The 19192-nt window shown below is 40.9% G+C and overlaps 1 protein-coding gene and 1 long non-coding RNA gene across 2 annotated transcripts; both read left to right on the forward strand.

Moving 5' to 3' along the window:
* The first annotated feature begins 8509 nt into the window (after positions 1-8509).
* On the forward strand, positions 8510-9786 carry LOC117806390 (phospholipase A and acyltransferase 4-like). The gene is made up of 3 exons (XM_034675324.1): positions 8510-8532; positions 8637-8851; positions 9439-9786. Exons 1-3 carry the CDS (start codon positions 8523-8525, stop codon positions 9562-9564), a joined length of 351 nt encoding a protein of 116 aa, XP_034531215.1. The 5' UTR covers positions 8510-8522; the 3' UTR covers positions 9565-9786.
* A 4500-nt stretch (positions 9787-14286) lies between these two features.
* On the forward strand, positions 14287-19105 carry LOC117806391. The gene is made up of 2 exons (XR_004629660.1): positions 14287-14421; positions 18680-19105. It is a non-coding gene; the product is annotated as an uncharacterized LOC117806391 (long non-coding RNA).
* Positions 19106-19192: the final 87 nt, after the last annotated feature.

The following is a 19192-nucleotide window of genomic DNA, read 5'->3' on the forward strand; positions in this document are numbered from 1 at the left end:
CAGGCCCTCACAGGGGAGGGGGCAGCAGGGGGACGGAGGGTGACAGGGACACCAGCCACCCACCCAGCCCCGATGGACCCCCAACGAGACTCTCCGTCGTCTTCAATTAGTCCAGAACGCTGCTGCAAGGCTGTTGACCAAGTCCAGCCGGACAACCCACATCATTCCGATTCTATCTTCCCTGCATTGGCTTCCAGTTAAATTTAATATTCATTTTAAGGTTCTTGTTTTTGTGTATAGAGCTCTGCATGGTCAGGCTCCTGAATACATCGCCGACCTGCTCCACCCCTACCTCACCAGTAGGCCACTCAGGTCTTCTGACCAGGGCTTGCTGGTTCTCTCTCGAGCTCGTTTAAGGACAAAAGTTGACCGTGTTTTTGAAGTTGTGGCACCGACATTGTGGAACGCTCTTCCTGTAAATGTTTGTTCAGCTATATCTGTTGTCGCCTTTAAAAAACTTGTGAAGACACATTTATTTAAACAGGCCTTCGACTCACTGTGTTCAGACTAATGTTTTATTTATGCTATGGTCTGTTTCTTTTAATGTGTTGGATATTTTCCTGTGAAGCACTTAGTGATTTTATTCTGTGAAAGGTGCTATACTAAATAAATTTACTTACTTACTTACGTGTGACTGTATTTCACTTTAGTTATCTAATTATGATAACCATATTATGTTTACTACATATTGTGTTTTTTAATAGCTTGGCTGCTAAAATTGACCTGCCTCAGCTACATCTGAGCAGGTGTCAGATTTTTTTAAAGCTGCTTCAGTGGAGTTATAATGGGGTAAAAACACATAACCAATTAAAACGATTAGCATTTGTCCCTCTGTAATTTCTTGTATATATTAAATATTTTCATTCTAACAACTTTTTGTGTCTTTAATATGGTTGGCAGGGACGAACAAGATTATGATGTGACAAGTAGAGTATCAAAATACCTGTTGAATTTTGGATTTGTAGTTCAATACCTCATCTGTGTAACTTTCAGTTTTTTTTCTGTAGGACATTTTTTTTCTGTAGGACATTTTTCTTCTGTTGGGTCTTTAAAAAGTCTGAAACAGTCTTATATTTGAATTTTGAATGTATGTAGGAAACCTGTCTGGGGTTTAGTTACCCGTCAAAGAGAGAAACATTTTGACTAAAGTTAACGTCTGAAATGTTCTAACTTTTTTTTATGAAAACTACACTCAAGAGTTCTTAGTTTTCATTGACATGTCAATCTGACTTGATTGACAGGAGGGCAAAAAATGGGCCTGTAGCTGTTAGCAAAGAGGCTAAAGGCCAGCCTCAACTCCACCTCTTTACCTCGTACTAGATCGGCCACAGTTAGGTTGAGTCAGCATTTCCAATATGGCAACCGCGGCCAATAGGCTTCAAAACTCTGCTTCAGAAACAGATGAGTGATATCACCCATTTCAAAACTTCCCTTCTTGTCCAAAGCTCTGGAAAAAGTAATCCTCCAAAAATGACTAACCCGCCTCCATCAGAACAAACTACTAGATAAATTCCAGTCAGGCTTCCGGGCATCTCATAGTACCGAATCCGCACTACTTAAAATCCATAACGACCTCCTTACTGCAGCTGACTCCGGACAATGTTCTATCCTAATCCTACTCAACCTCAGTGCAGCTTTCCACACAGTTGACCATTCATCCCTCCTCAGTCGCCTCCAGCATTGGGTTGGCCTTGGAGGGGAGGCCCTGGATTGGTTCAGCTCCTATCTGAATAACCGGACGTTCCCAGTCAATATCTCAAACTTTACTTCCTCAACAGCCAATTTATCATGTGGGGTTCCCCAAGGTTCCATCCTAGGTCCAATTCTTTTCTCCATTTACATGCTCCCATTAGGTCAACTCATCCAGAAACGCAACATCTCATACCACTGTTATGCCGATGACACACAACTTTATCTCCCCATCAAACCAAATAATCTGTCAGATCTCACCTCTCTCACCAACTGTCTTGCAGATATAAAAACCTGAATGGCTCAAAACTTCTTACAACTTAACAACAATTAAACTGAAGCCGTGCTCTTTGGCCTTCAGGATGCCACCAAACTAATTTGCAATAACCTAGGCAATCTGTCAAACTTCATCAAACCATCTGTTAAAAACCTTGGATTGTGCCCGTAATAACTGACTAATAAGAGGCTACAGTCCTCATCGCAGAGGTCGCCAGTTCGACTCCTGGCTGGTCGACCATTTCCTGCATGTCTTCCCCCTCTCTCTACTCCCCACATTACCTGTCTCTCTTCAGCTGTCCTGTCAATAAAGGTGAAAAAGCCAAAAATATAACTTTAAAGTTCCTGTTTTTCTTCCTGTCCTCAGCTTATGAAAAGTGAAAGTACTCTCATGTTAGTGTTCATTCGTTATCTCTCTCAATCCCTCCTCTCCTCTGCTTATCTGGTAAAGAAAGCTGCAGGAGGCACATTTGTCACGTAAACAAAAATGTGTCTTATTTCAAAGCAGCAGTCAGTTTCAAGTTTAAATAATGTTTCTCTTTCCCTGTTCGTGACTTCCTGTCATTATGTGACTTCCTTTCATTATGTTGTCTGTGTGCACTCTTAGAAATACCCAATCACTTTGAGCATTCCCCTCTCTTTCCTCATTGGACCGTGTACGTACAGTCAGTCTAAACTCCTGCATTGTTGTCCTCAGCTGGTTGAAGTGGTTTGTTTGGAAACATGTTGAAGGAAAATAAGGCAAATCACTGACTAAGCAGAAACTCATCAACAACACCTCCTCCCTCTCTCTCAGAGCAACAAGCCGAGCATCACGCTGGGCCCTCGTTGCTGCTACTCAGTATCATCATGAAAAAGAGGGAAGGAATTTACGTATCAAAGGCTGACATCTGACACGGCCCTGCCTGCCCGCTTGAACTTACAGTAAGAGGGGAGCTGAGAAGGAGGAGGTTGGATGAAGGAGGACCGAGGATTTCCCTGCTGCGAAGAGACGTAGTCTGCACCCACAAGGATGGATTAGGAAGGATACAAGGGGGGTCGGTGCCAGTGATGAGACCTCCGTATTCTGCTTCAGGGTCTTATTGAACCCCTCACACACAAACACACACACACACATGCACACGCACACACACACGCACACGGACACAGCTACCACAGTTTCCAGAGGCTGAAAGTAGAAGAGTGAGAGAAACAGTGATGTGATGGCAGGAAAAATAAAGCAACATTAAGTGACTGAGAGAGACTGGATGAAATACAGATACATACTTTTAATTATGAATTCTCATTTTACCTACCACCAAACAAATTTGATTTGCCACACCTTACCACCTTACCACACTTTCTCAGTAGCAGAATGCAAATAATGCAAACACACCACATACCTGATGTCTCACAACCAATCCACAACAAGTTTTTATCTACACCAACATCTGATGAGTCAACAGTCAGTAATGCATGAGAAGGAAATCGGGCGGGCGTAAAAAACTTGTGAAGACACACTTATTTAAACAGGCCTTCGACTCACTGTGTTCAGACTAATGTTCTATTTATGCTATGGTCTGTTTCTTTTAATGTGTTGGATATTTTCCTGTGAAGCACTTAGTGATTTTATTCTGTGAAAGGTGCTATACTAAATAAATGTACTTACTTACGTGTGACTGTATTTCACTTTAGTTATCTAATTATGATAACCATATTATGTTTACTACATATTGTGTTTTTTAATAGCTTGGCTGCTAAAATTGACCTGCCTCAGCTACATCTGAGCAGGTGTCAGATTTTTTTAAAGCTGCTTCAGTGGAGTTATAATGGGGTAAAAAAACATAACCAATTAAAACGATTAGCATTTGTCCCTCTGTAATTTCTTGTATATATTAAATATTTTCATTCTAATAACTTTTCCTGTCTTTAATATGGTTGGCAGGGACGAACAAGATTATGATGTGACAAGTAGAGTATCAAAATACCTGTTGAATTTTGGATTTGTAGTTCAATACCTCATCTGTGTAACTTTCAGTTTTTTTTCTGTAGGACATTTTTTTTCTGTAGGACATTTTTTTTCTGTAGGACATTTTTCTTCTGTTGGGTCTTTAAAAAGTCTGAAACAGTCTTATATTTGATTTTTGAATGTATGTAGGAAACCGGTCTGGGGTTTAGTTACCCGTCAAAGAGAGAAACATTTTGACTAAAGTTAACGTCTGAAATGTTCTAACTTTTTTTTATGAAAACTACACTCAAGAGTTTTTAGTTTTCATTGACATGTCAATCTGACTTGATTGACAGGAGGGCAAAAAATGGGCCTGTAGCTGTTAGCAAAGAGGCTAAAGGCCAGCCTCAACTCCACCTCTTTACCTCGTACTAGATCGGCCACAGTTAGGTTGAGTCAGCATTTCCAATATGGCAACCGCGGCCGATAGGCTTCAAAACTCTGCTTTAGAAACAGATGAGTGATATCACCCATTTCAAAACTTCCCTTCTTGTCCAAAGCTCTGGAAAAAGTAATCCTCCAAAAATGACTAACCCGCCTCCATCAGAACAAATTACTAGATAAATTCCAGTCAGGCTTCCGGGCATCTCATAGTATCGAATCCACACTACTTGAAATCCAGGGGAGGCCCTGGATTGGTTCAGCTCCTATCTGAATAACCGGACGTTCCCAGTCAATATCTCAAACTTTACTTCCTCAACAGCCAATTTATCATGTGGGGTTCCCCAAGGTTCCATCCTAGGTCCATTTCTTTTCTCCATTTACATGCTCCCATTAGGTCAACTCATCCAGAAACGCAACATCTCATACCACTGTTATGCCGATGACACACAACTTTATCTCCCCATCAAACCAAATAATCTGTCAGATCTCACCTCTCTCACCAACTGTCTTGCAGATATAAAAACCTGGATGTCTCAAAACTTCTTACAACTTAACAACAGTTAAACTGAAGCCGTGCTCTTTGGCCTTAAGGATGCCACCAAACTAATTTGCAATAACCTAGGCAATCTGTCAAACTTCATCAAACCATCTGTTAAAAACCTTGGATTGTGCCCGTAATAACTGACTAATAAGAGGCTACAGTCCTCATCGCAGAGGTCGCCAGTTCGACTCCTGGCTGGTCGACCATTTCCTGCATGTCTTCCCCCTCTCTCTACTCCCCACATTACCTGTCTCTCTTCAGCTGTCCTGTCAATAAAGGTGAAAAAGCCAAAAATATAACTTTAAAGATCCTGTTTTTCTTCCTGTCCTCAGCTTATGAAAAGTGAAAGTACTCTCATGTTAGTGTTCATTCGTTATCTCTCTCAATCCCTCCTCTCCTCTGCTTATCTGGTAAAGAAAGCTGCAGGAGGCACATTTGTCACGTAAACAAAAATGTGTCTTATTTCAAAGCAGCAGTCAGTTTCAAGTTTAAATAATGTTTCTCTTTCCCTGTTCGTGACTTCCTGTCATTATGTGACTTCCTTTCATTATGTTGTCTGAGTGCACTCTTAGAAATACCCATCACTTTTGAGCATTCCCCTCTCTTTCCTCATTGGACCGTGTACGTACAGTCAGTCTAAACTCCTGCATTGTTGTCCTCAGCTGGTTGAAGTGGTTTGTTTGGAAACATGTTGAAGGAAAATAAGGCAAATCACTGACTAAGCAGAAACTCATCAACAACACCTCCTCCCTCTCTCTCAGAGCAACAAGCCGAGCATCACGTTGGGCCCTCGTTGCTGCTACTCAGTATCATCATGAAAAAGAGGGAAGGAATTTACGTATCAAAGGCTGACATCTGACACGGCCCTGCCTGCCCGCTTGAACTTACAGTAAGAGGGGAGCTGAGAAGGAGGAGGTTGGATGAAGGAGGACCGAGGATTTCCCTGCTGCGAGGAGACGTAGTCGGCACCCACAAGGATGGATTAGGAAGGATACAAGGGGGGTCGGTGCCAGTGATGAGAACTCCGTATTCTGCCTCAGGGTCTTATTGAACCCCTCACACACAAACACACACACACACATGCACACGCACATGCACAGGGACACAGCTACAACAGTTTCCAGAGGCTGAAAGTAGAAGAGTGAGAGAAACAGTGATGTGATGGCAGGAAAAATAAAGCAACATCAAGTGACTGAGAGAGACTGGATGAAAAACAGATACATACTTTTAATTATGAATTCTCATTTTACCTACCACCAAACACATTTGCTTTGCCACACCTTACCACCTTACCACACTTTCTCAGTAGCAGAATGCAAAGAATGCAAACACACCACATACCTGATGTCTCACAACCAATCCACAACAAGTTTTTATCTACACCAACACTGATGAGTCAACAGTCAGTAATGTATGAGCGGGAAATCGGGCGGGCGTAACCAAATGCTTTCAAGTAGGAAGCACAGAGGAGTAGAAAAGCAGCCTCAAGACCGGTGACAGACTCCTCACTTGCCTGTCGACTATTTCTGTCCGTCCGGAGTCTTTTTTGCTGCTGGAAGTTTCCCCTGTTTTGCCCGACCCGAACCCAAAGAGGAACTGTAGACATGGCTCAAAGAACGGTGAGTTTCCTACAAGAACTGTTCTCACTGATGAGCAGTGGTGGGTAAATCGAACCAGTACTCAAGTAAAAGTAATGTTACTTTACATTGATGATTACCAGTGGTGGACAAAGTACACAGCTTCATTACTTCAGTCAAAGTATAGATACTCCAGGTCAAATATTACTCTAATACAAGTGAACATTGTTCTGTCAGATTATTTTTTGAGTTAAAGTACGGAAGTACTTGCTTTTAAAAATACTTAAGTATTCAAAGTACTTCTTAAAATATCTCAAAACGTTGTATTTTCAAAGTACGTAATTGCAGTCAAGAATACCTAGGAGTACATTCTGTTACATTATGTTTATTTAGAAAACATTACTTGAAATCTCTAAAAACTATACCATGGAATAAAAACAGCAACTAACTTACTACACAGACAACTTAGTTTGAAATGTTCATCTGGAATGAAACAAACGTTACGTATCTCAACACGCTTTCTCAGGTTGGACTGTGAATATTTGTATGTTTGGGCAGAGTGGGAAACGGAGAGACCATTTCAAACGATACGTATCATTCCTCATTTCAAAAACCTCTAACACGGGCTGAAGATATGACAATGGGTGCTCAGGTGGAGAATTATAGCCATCATTACCACCTCTAAATGAACTGACTGATCTGAGTGAAACATGCTCTGTGTTTGCTCCACATTCAACCGTGGGATCAGATTTCAGAAAAGAGAAGGACATTCATGAGCTGACTTCAATGTAATGAAACACAAGGTGTGGTGTGTGGGCGTGTGAACAGGTTGAAATGTGTGTGTCTCAAGCCCAATGTGTGAGACTTGAGAGCCCTGTAACCAGTACTATCCTTATCTTACCTAACTGATTACTAACTATAACATGTTTTTTAAGATTTAATGTTAACCAGTATGATCCTTATCTTACCTAACTGATTACTAACCATAACATGCTTTATAAGATTTAATGTTAACCAGTATGATCCTTATCTTACCTAACTGATTACTAACCATAACATGCTTTATAAGATTTAATTGTTCTATGTTGAAGCTCAAGATTTCCACCTTTTAGAACAAAGTAAGCAGCACATAATGTGATTGTTGCTCCTCGTCTTTTGGAAGTTATAAGAGAGTCTGGATGTTGGCACAGAGTAAACATGTTCCTCCAAAGGCGACCCAGGTATAATGCAGCCTCTCTCCTCAGCTGTTGGTGGAGGAGGGGGCGGAGCTACTGCTCTGTCTGTTCAATGTTCAGATTGTAAAAAAACTATCAAATGAAAAAAAAGGACCGGCAAAAGTAGAGACTGCACAGCCCAATGTAACGAAGTAAAAGTACATGTTTTTCAACACATGTTCTTAGTAGGAGTATTGCTTGGTTGAGCATGCTGGGACTCTATACCTTCTTCCAAATGGGAGGAGCTGAAATTCATGGTTCAATGGGTGGGAGTCACTGTTTTAAAATTGAGCCGACCATCCTCTGTAACTGTCGGGTGTACAGGGATTCTGGATGCAGCTGTGACTCCCTGATCAGCCTGCTCGACCATTTCACAATTTGACTTAAGGTATTCTTGTTTTTCACAGACAGGTTCCCAAACTATGACACCAGACAGAAAGATAAAACAGATTCAATAAAATCATGATAAAATTAGGTTCCCAACAATAAATAAGTCTGGCATGGGTCCATTTCCCTTCCAAGTGTTTAAGAAGCAAGTTCATTAAAGTGACTGTGGCATCCTCCACCCCTCTGTGTGGCTGCATAGGATCCAAGTCATGCTTGGTTCTCTGTAAAATCTCAGACCTCACCAGTTTCTCAAAGTTTTTTATTACGATTGATGTCAGTACAATAGGTCTGAAATCATTAAGAGTTTTGGGGAAGCTGACTTTTGGGTACAGGGACAACCACAGCATCCTTCCAGACTTTAGGTACCTGCTTCATTTTCAAAGACTGGTGAAACATGTGATGAAACATGAAATACAGTTTTTTGTTGCACAAGATTTGAGCAGCCAACCACAAATGTTATCAGGACCATGAGAGAAGGTCTTTTCAATGTTATTTTGGCGGATATTAAAGTGCTGATCGTCTATAATTGTTTGACTCAATTTCTGAATTTCTTTGCTAAAACCCCTGACACCCTGACACAGGAGAGGTGACATGTGACAACATCTGGGATGTGGTTCTGAATGATAAGTTCAAAGTCAACAATCTCTGGGATGGAAAGCGCCAACCACGCAAACCTTTAACCATCGTTAAAGAAGCCATGAAGAGGGTGGGGAAGAAAGTGGAGTACTCTTTGGCCACCTATAACTGTGAGCACTTTGCCACAGAGCTACGATACGGCAAGCCTGAGTCCATGCAGGTGAGTACTCTGTCACTCTGATATTTCTATTAGGTAACCACTCGAGATTGTTTTGAACCCACACATCAGGGTGTTTGAAATGTTTGAATGTTGAAATGAGGACAGTGATTCTGTCAGAGGTAAACAACAGAAAGGCATCCACTTTTACAAGGGAAGGAAATATATTACTGTCAATAGCAGTCAGCTTTAGCTTGTGTCACAAACATGCTTACATTTCCTGAAGCTACTTTATAAAACCTTTGAGCATATCTGGTTGTAAGTGGACACTTACCCCCTTTCAACCAAGTCAGTTCCAGAGCTGGTTTAGAGCCAGTGCCTAATCTGGAACCAGTTCTTTGTGTTTCAACCACTTAAGCACTGGTCCTAAACCAGAAAAGAACAACTCTTGGCTGGGCTAGAGGAAAGAACTGTTTACATCAGGGGCTAAGATCAGGGTCATCGTGATGTGGCTCTGTTGTGGCCCTTACCTGTAGAAAAGAAAGCTGGTTCTGAGGAGTCTCTCGCCAACTCTGAACTAGCATCAGGACCACTTTGGTGGGAAGGGGGTAGAGGATTTTATAACTCTTAACTAATGCTTTGTTTTGCAGATCGCTAAAACAGCTCTAGCTGTTGGAGCTGGAGTTCTTGGAAGTGGAAGTGCTGCATCAGCAGGTGTACCTTCTGGACCTGCTTTACTTCTTGGAAGTTTCCCCGTGTCCAGTAGCAGAAGATAGGTCGTTGAGAAAAGGTTATATATGAATGCAAGTATTTCATATAATTCTAATTGCAAAAACACCAAGATGTATAATCCAAAGTAAAATGATCAAATTAAAAATGTTGTGTTTTTATTTCAAGTTGTATTGTTTACTATCAATATTATTTTGTTGAGCAACAAGTTGAAGTCACATTTGTATTTGTATTGTGTTTCTTTGATTATTAAATCTTGGTTATTCTGCACATGGGTCCTACTTCATCTTATTTCCAAATGCGACAAAAATGCCATGTTTTGTGTTTACTTCTGCTCTTTGCAGAAAAATGTAAACCTTGTTGAGGGAATAATGAGATCTAAATATTAGCTTGCTATCACAGTGTCTTTGCAGGCACTCTGAATCCAAACTAAATGCCCTCTCTAATTACATACTAAATGTATAAGCAACAATCTTGCTTGAGCTACCAAGCAATGTAAATGAATCAGAGAGCATAACAGTCAAAAGTCAAAAAAGAGCAGCACAGAAGAAGAAGAAGAAGAAGAAAACACAAAGGGCCTGATTCACTGAAGGACTGTGCAAATAAGCCAAAAGATGTTGTCTGATTAACAAACCATGTGCTAAGGATTAAATGCTCCACAAACTGTGCAGCACAGCAAAAAGTGTCACTTTGCATACATTGAAATGAGCCATTCTACATTTATTTTGAGCAAAAAACAGTCGAGTCTAGTCAAAAGATTAGACACTGACAGATAACAAGAAACAGAAGGACGCAGGTCAGGATATGCTGTGCTGTGCTGTGGTTAGTAAAAGAGGAGAGGTGAAGAAATGCAGGTGCAAGGGCGTATTCAGGGGGGTAGCTAAAACACAAGAATCTGTTCTCAATCAGACAAAAAGAAGACCCTGGAAAGAGAGAGAGGTAAGAGCTAATACATGTGAATGTTTACTTGTTTAATTGAAGTCAAACTTGAATCGATGTGCTGTATGGACTAACTGCTAGTGAACTTACTTAAATGCAATACTTCTCCGTAGGTGTGATATCCAAAGCCTACAGTGAGGGATGTTTGGAGGCTGTTTAGAGCTGCTGTTGGTAGTCACGGAGTAATCATCAGTTCAGACTGAGACTTTGAGTGTCAACATGTCAACACTACCCCTCCCAAACAGATTTCCTCTCACTCCTCATCCCCCCCCCTCCCCTCTCTGCTCTCGTAGCACGCGGCACCGTTGAAACGCAACACCAATGTTTATACGTGTCCTGCTTCTCAGCCACGCTCTTTGAGGAAGTAGTGCTGTACTCACAACCAATCAGGACGGAGGGCCGGAGAGTAGCTCTAATTGGTCTTTGATAATGGGAGCAAGGGGAATTATAACATAGCTGGACACACAGGCATTGGAAAACTCAGAGATTTCACAATAATTTCAAATTACTCAATTGACTGATGAATGTTTATGGCTATTATGACTTTTTCTCCAAACATAGTAGAAAAAAGTAACTTTTAACTCCTTTCCTTCCATCAGCAGCTTTAAAGCAATAAAACAGGTCACTGCTGATATGGTGCACAGTTCAACAGGTGTCTCAGTAAACGGCAGCGCTGACAGACAGACAGGAAGTGAGATTGATGTTGGGTGTGAAATCGCTCCTCTGGCTTCTGTCCACTGCCAATGAGGTGAAGACGACCTCACACAAGTCAAGAGAAAATACGAAGAGCACAGAAGAATAAAGATTCTTTGCTGTGATGCAGAGCTTACTGTTTGGCAGCTGTGTTTGATAAAGGGACCAGCAGCACTGATCTGAGAGGGTATCTTCTCCAAACATCCTGTAGAGCTGGAATGCCGGTTGGATCTCTGTGCTGGTCTGATTGAGCTCTTCCTGTTTTAAGCATTTCATGAGGTAATGGGGAGAAAACAGCTTGGATGCTGTCCTTCGCCCCGTCTTAAGTCCCTTACATCCACCCACCTCAGCTACATGTGTGCATGTCTTAGTTTTAAAAGCAGCCTGGGTACATTTTTTTGCAACTAGAGGGCAGAGAAACTCCAAAACAAGCTGACTCATGCACATCCCTTCCTGACATATTTCATCCTACCAAGTTGCTCTTATTTCAGCTATACTAACACTTTAAAGATATATGGATTCAAAGAATGTTTGCTGTAATGAAATATATAAAAGCAGACTCTTCATTCTGTATATTTATATATTCAAGTATTTACACAGAATAATGTTTTTTTACTGTATAAAAATATTAAACTAACTCCAGAAGAGAAACCCTTCTTCGCAGTTTATAAATAAAAATAGTGACTACTCCAATAAAAAGTTGCACTTTGGTTGAAACTCTAACAAAGAGAGATTTGCACTGTCATGAGTGCGACTTCCAAACAACTCAAGAGAAACGAAACTTAGCCTTTGTAGCTTTATTGCCCACAGCCTGACGTTGAAGGTGCAATATTTATTGACTCATCAAGTTAATGATTAGCAAATACAGGCCATGCTGCCGGTGTCTGCCGTATTTAATCATTTTATATGACCCATATCCGTGTGTATCTCACTGTTTAATGCCTGTCATCATACAAATGTGTTCACCACTAGACCACAGGAACATTTCATTTCCCTGTGAGCAGGAATAAGTCAGCTGCAGGTCGCTCCTGTTCTTAAGAAGAACTGAAGTCATGGCTCCAACAGCGGTGAGTGTCCCTTACTTTTTAAAATTTTACTTAACAGGTTACTATAGAAAATATCAAGAAGACAGACAGAGCAACGGTTACATGGCCATTTGTATGGGCTGAAAGTTCATATGACTGTTTTTCCTTAAAGGTTACCATCCTTTACACCAATGGCAGGTACAGTTTATTATTTTCATTCAAAGTTTAACTGAAGTTTCTTTGTCATTGTAGCGTAAGCATGGTGCAAAACCTGGAGACTTGATCGAGATTTCCCGTGGGGCATATCAGCACTGGGCTGTCTACATCGGTAATGATGAAGTCGTCCATTTGACTATTGACGGTGAGTAAGCTGTGATGTTTGGTTTAAGGCGAAGTTCAATGTTTATTCGTACCTGAAGGTAGATTTTGTTTGCAGTGAGTCAGCCTCCTTTTAACATCCAACCAACAAACAACACAGGACAATACATGACAAACATAGTGACAAAGTGCCAAAGAAGTAACCCTCAATAAAAACAGGAAATGAGCAACCAATAAGAGCAAAGTCAATAAACACAAGATAAAAAGTGCCACCAGTGAATAAACAAGATAAAAAGGACCATAAATAATAAATAGTGGAGAACTTGATAGTACAGCATCAGGCTGTACTACTGTGACTTGTTTTTAATACTGATGGCTGCTGGAACAAAGCTGCTTTTATATTGCTTGGTTGAGCATGCTGGGACTTTAGTGGAGGAACAGGCCTGATCAGACAGGGTTCTGTTCACTCTCACTCTCTGTGTCCTGTTTGTTAAAAAAATTAAGATCCAGCCAACAAGGTTATTACTTAAGTCGAAGTTTTCTAAAAGCCTCTTTGTTAAAACGTGGGGTTGAATTAAAGCAGATGAGAAATCAATAAATAAGTCTGGCATGTGTCCCTTTCCCTTCCAAGTGTTCCAACCATTCAAAGTGACAGTGCTGCTGGTTTTTGAGGTCCTGAGACCTGCAATGGCTTTCATACTTGACCAGGCTGAGCCAAGGTCATTTGAAGCCATCTTGATCTCCAACTTTAATCAGTACTTTTGTTTTGCTTTCAGAATTGCAATTTTCACCTCATTGGTGGCAGATGAAGCTCAGATGTTGCTCCTTGTTTAATAAAAGCAACTTTATTAGCCAGTATACTGGACTTAACAGACTTGTTAACTTATTCCTCAGAGACTGGACGTTCCCCAGGATCATGAGGGTAGTGGAATCCAATTTAGCTGCTGTTTCCTCAGAAGCAGTCTCACACAGCCTCGTTTTTCCCCTCTTCTTTCTTTTCTTCTCCCTTTTGTCGCTGTGCGGTTTCGCCATAGTCTCTCAAGATAAAATCCGGTAGCTGTGCCATGATATCTGTCACGCCAGCCAAGTGTTCAGTTGTAGCAGCTCATTTCTGCTGTATTGCATCCTGGCTCCTCTGGTAGCCTCATTGACATCCAGGGAAAGCATGAGAAGTAACAAGAACCACAATACAGGGCGAAGAAGGTCAATGTTTGGGTTAAGAAAAGATGGCACTAAGCAAGCTTCAACATATTAACAATAGACAAACGATCAGTGGAAAGACAGGGCACATAAAACAACAAATATAACAGATATAAAACAACAACGAGGACACCAAACTCTCACTGCCAGTCGCGGCGTACGCATGCGCCCAGTTTAACCATTTTAGAATCTTTACAAGACTTTTTTTTTTCCTCTAATACGAGCTAGCTTTTGAAACATAACTCTTCCTTGACATATGCTTGTCTCAAAGATTAAGCTATGCAAGTCTAAATACACACAGACGCTGCAGTGACACTGTGAATGACTCATGAAATCACTTGTTGTTTTATATGAATTAGTGAAGGGAAATCAGTCCTTTAGTTTTTCTTGATTTTTATCAATCTCCTTTATATAGTGGCTTTATTGTTATTTTTGTCTCATGTCTTTTCAAAATTTACACACACAGGAATCGACAGTTCTAGCGGTCCAGGGATGACCAGTGGCCCTGTAATAGCACTGGTGAAGCGTCAGAACATCCGGAAAGTGGTTCTGAATGATAAGTTTAAAGTCAACAACCTCTTGGATAAAGAGTACTGCCCACGCACACCTGATGTCATCGTTAAAGAGGCCAAAGAGTGCGTGGGAAAGAAACAGCAGTACTCTGTGACCACCTCTAACTGTGAGCACTTTGCCACAGAGCTACGATACGGCAAGCCTGAGTCAAGGCAGGTGAGTACTCTGTCACTCTGATATATCTACTAGGTAACCACTCAAGATTGTCGAGTCACCAAACCTCGAGTCTGAGTCGAGTCCTCAGTGTTCAAGTCCGAGTCGAGTCCTCATTATGTGAGTCCGAGTCCAAGACGAGTCCTCATTATTTGAGTCTGAGTCCAAGTCGAGTCCTCATTATAAATATTATCTATTTCAAGGAGGGCAGCTGTTTCAATCGAAACTATGGACTGTTTGAACCTGGACTGACTGTGTGGGACCTTTTGGATGTGTAGGAAACACATTTCTTCCATTAACATTAGTGCTGGAGCTATTTCGATCATTTTATGTAGATAATCATTTTACTTTATGTCATTTATTTGCTATTTTTTATAGTAAGGGCAATGTCATGTGTGAAACCTTTTTGGTTTAATAAGACATCACAGAAACTGCAGTTTTTCCTGGACATTTAAATTGTGTTTGATACTTTGTACAATCTGCTCTCCCCGTGCGCTGTGGCCTGTTTGATTTTCAGTTTTGCTTTTAGTAAATTGACAAGGTCTAATTGCCTTTGCAATTACGTTTTAATGAAATCCCACCAGATGGAGATTAATTTATGAATGAAATCACAGTGCTGGGTGCCGTGCCACACATAAATGCACACCATGCTTCTGTTGATGAGTGAACACATTCAGAGATTTTGCTGCACTGGGATTACTGCTGGTGTCAAATAAACTCAGCCTTAACACTATTAATCAGAATTTTAACTAACCAAACAACTTAATAACAATGGTTTATTTATTTTAGTCGCTAATATGACCGTTACACTAACACAGTAAAGTGATTAAAGGTTTCAAGAAACTTAAGCATCTCCCTTACTTTGTGTTCATTCTGCACAGATGTCTATTAAAGTTTGAGCTTGTCTCTGTCCTTGATGGGTCTCTTAAATATCCAACACGTTGCTCTCGCTGCATTAACTGTGAAATCTTTGAAGGACAATCACACGGCTTGTAGCGTCTTTTAATCCTGGCAGACATCAAATGATTGTGCATAAAGGCGTACGCTCGTGCCAGTCCTCTCTCTGAACGGAATACAGAATCAGAATCAGAATCAGCTTTATTGGCCAGGTATGCTTGAACACACAAGGAATTTGGCTTTGGTAAACTGTGCTCTCTTTGTGCAAGGCATAAGAATAAGACCTGCAAATAAAAATAATAACAATAACATCAGCTATAAATACAAAAGAACAACAAATATGCATGACTAATATGTACAGGCTAAAATAATATGATAAAAGTGCAGTGATGAGTAGCAGAGGTAGTTTTTACATTAAAAAAAATAGTAGTTAAATAATACAAAAAATAGAAATATGGAATTCTGCTTTGAGAATTGTTGCATTGTGTATCTACATGTATATTTACAGAGAGTATTTATCTGACAGATATGACACTGTTATGGTTTAGTGTTCATCAGAGTGACAGCCTGGGGGAAGAAACTGTTCTTATGGCGGGTTGTTTTGGCGCACAGTGATCTGTAGCGCCTGCCGGAGGGGAGGAGTTTGAAGACTTTGTGTCCAGGGTGTGAGGGGTCAGCGGTGATGCTACCTGCCCGTTTCCTGGCCCGAGACCGGTACAAGTCCTGGATGGGGGGCAGGTCGACACCGATGATGTTTTCTGCAGTCCTTAAAGTCCGTAGCAGTCTGTGTTTGTCTAGTTTGGTTGCAGATCCAAACCAGACAGGAAACATTTCAGGAAACATACAAAATCTAACATGAACATTAAAACAGTCGATATCAATATAGAGAGTCCTCCTCTCTATCATCCGAGTCCTTATGCAGTCAATGCTCGAGTCCGAGTCCAAGTCACGAGTCCTGCAAAGCGGGACTCGAATGGGACTCGAATCCAAGTCCTAAACCTGAGTACTACAACACTGGTGGACATTTACCCCTTTTCCAACAAGTCAGTTCCAGAACTGGTTTAGAGCCAGTGCCTAATCTAGAAGCAGTTGTGTTTCAACCACTTAAGCACTGGCCCTGAACCGGAAAAGAACAACTCTTACTGGGCACAGGGATTAAAGCGAAAAAAAAAAAATTTGACTGAAATTTTTTTGGACACCAAATAATACTACCTGACCATCAACCCACCATGCCACACATGTAAAAGCCTTTTTTTCTGCCTATCGGTCACTTCCCAAAGGTTTTCATGTAAAAAGGAGTATACTGTCCTCTAATAAATCGTTTGAATTGTAAAAAGACTTTTACTTACACTATTAAGATTCTCAAGACCAAAAGCATTTTATAGGAAGAGGGCATTAGACAGTGTCAACCTGGAAAGTGCGCTCTGATCCTCAGCAACCGACTTCACTAGCTCCACTAGTGGCTGCGGCATGGTGAGTGACAGGCCGTGCCCTGCTATAAAAGCACATATGCAGACTTTCTGTTGGCCATGGATGTGCGTGCCTTAGTTGTGGTGGTTTTTGCACAAGGCAGGGAGGAGGTGTGCTGCAGAGCACGAACGGCGGCTTTGTGTGCATCCTCTGACTGATGGCGCATCAGGACTTTTTTGCCAATACTGCTATATTGTTTTTTTTGTGGCAAACCATGCACATGCACACACCTGGCAATTAATTTTTTTTGCACCATGTACCGACAGGCTTTCCATACTCCCCCACTTCATTTAACCAAGCCCACCTCCACTTATTTTTGACAGTTTTGTCAATGGTCAAAATGTCGGAGCCTTCTACAACAAACAGCATGTCCATGCTGGCATACTAAATTAGCTTAACCTGAAAAACATTCAAAGTACTAAGAACTGGATACACCATCGGGGGCAGTAGAGACTTTGTCGGTCCAACTGCCCTCAAAATTCAACTTCTGTGGAGTCCTCATAAACTTATTTTTATCACACATTCATCCGAAAAAATCACAAAGCCATAAAAGATAAGAAGATATAAAGGTTAGCTAGCACTATGCGCTATTGTGTACTATAACCAAGCGACAAACTCGGTCACGGTCTCAAACGATGAAGCCAATGCGGAAGTGCTATAAACTGCAATACATCGAAAATCCGCTTGAGGCTGGCTGCAGAAACACCGGAAACCACATAGACATGAATGGGAAGAAGACGATCTTTGCAGCATTAATAAACATGTTTACAGCCTGGTTCAAAAAACGTCTTGGCCCTACAAAGCTAATCTCTCTAATGGCACACTGTACGGGGGGGTGAATTTTTTTCTAACATGACGGTTAAGAAGATATTAAGATTATGAGTTTTGCCCAAATAAGGACATGACTGACGTGACTCCCTGTCGGGAACACACAGCCATTGGCTAAGAGACTCACACTACGTCACACTCTGCCTAGTTGAGTTCCGCATTACCAATATGGCTGCTGCCGTCGATTTGCTTCAAAACACCTCTCAGGAACAGATGGGTGACGTCACAGATACTACGTCCATATTTTATACAGTCTATGACTATAACCCCTTCTGCAACAGTACATTAACTTCACAGAGATTCAATAAGTAAAGAAAAAAAAACTTACCATAGCTCTCAGAGAACCCACCAGCTGTCCTCGTTTAGTAATATATTTCCACACATAACGTTAGACCATTCCACCGTGTTAAATTTTACCAGGTTCTGATGATCTTGCAAAATAAGCATTCTCCCACCCGGGCTCATCGCGCATTGGCACATGACCCACCCTGCTCTGCCTCTGATTGGTTGAAACAATGGCTCTGGTGAGACTATTAAACAGAGACCCATTATAATACATTTTGATCAACATGACACAAGCAATTGATAATGTAGGAAACAGCAGTGAATTGTACATAATCATTTGCATGGATGTACCAAAGCATTTGCAACTTGTTCAAAGAAATGAGAAACTGCTTTTTTGATGTGCACAAGTGACGCAACAATGTGAAGATTGAACAAGTAGTTTTGAGAATTTCAATTCTGATCTGAGAAATGTACCAAAGCAACTGAGAAAAACTGTAATAGGATAGCCTTAATGGGACCACAACCAAGAACACGTTTAGTTTTTTCCCCCTCTCATTTTCCAAATGACGGAACTTTAATCCATGTGGGCAAGAAGAAAGAACTGTTTACATCAGGGGCTAAGATCAGGGTCCTCGTGATGTGGCTCTGTTGTGGCCCTTACCTGTAGAAAAGAGAGCTGGTTCTGAGGAGTCTCTCACTAACTCTGAACTAGCACCAGGACCACTTTGGTGGAAAGGGGGTAGAGGATTTTTTAACTCTTAACTAATGTTTTGTTTTGCAGGTCAGAGATACAACTTCTAAAGTACTTAGATCTGTTGGAACTGGTGGAGCTATTGGAGCTATTGGAGCACTTGGAGGTCTTGGAGTTGTTGGAGCTATTGGAACTGTTGCAACTGCTGGTACTCTTGGAGTTGCAGCATCAGCGGGTGTGGTTGTTGCATCTGTTGTTTATGCCCTTTTCAGTGTGGCTAGAAGCAACAGATAGGTTGATTGAGAAAAGGTATATATGAATGCAAGTATTTCATATAATTTTAATTGCAAAAACACCAAGATATATTATCCAAAGTAAAATGATCAAATTAAAAATGTTGTGTTTTTATTTCAAGTTGTATTGTTTACTATCAATATTATTTTGTTGAGCAAACAAGTTGAAGTCACATTTGTATTTGTATTGTGTTTCTTTGATTATTAAATCTTGGTTATTCTGCACATGGGTCCTACTTCCTCTTATTTCCAAATGTGACAAACATGTCATGTTTTGTGTTCACTTCTGCTCTTTGCAGAAAAATGTTAA

Source organism: Notolabrus celidotus, chromosome 22, assembly GCF_009762535.1.
Source record: "Notolabrus celidotus isolate fNotCel1 chromosome 22, fNotCel1.pri, whole genome shotgun sequence".
In the NCBI taxonomy this organism is placed as follows: Eukaryota; Metazoa; Chordata; class Actinopteri; order Labriformes; family Labridae; genus Notolabrus; species Notolabrus celidotus.

Excerpts from the sequence above, each read along its gene's own strand:
- LOC117806390 (XM_034675324.1), top strand. Across the intron at positions 8,852-9,438 it reads GCAAGCCTGAGTCCATGCAG|ATCGCTAAAACAGCTCTAGC; the intron begins GTGAGTACTCTG and ends TTTGTTTTGCAG.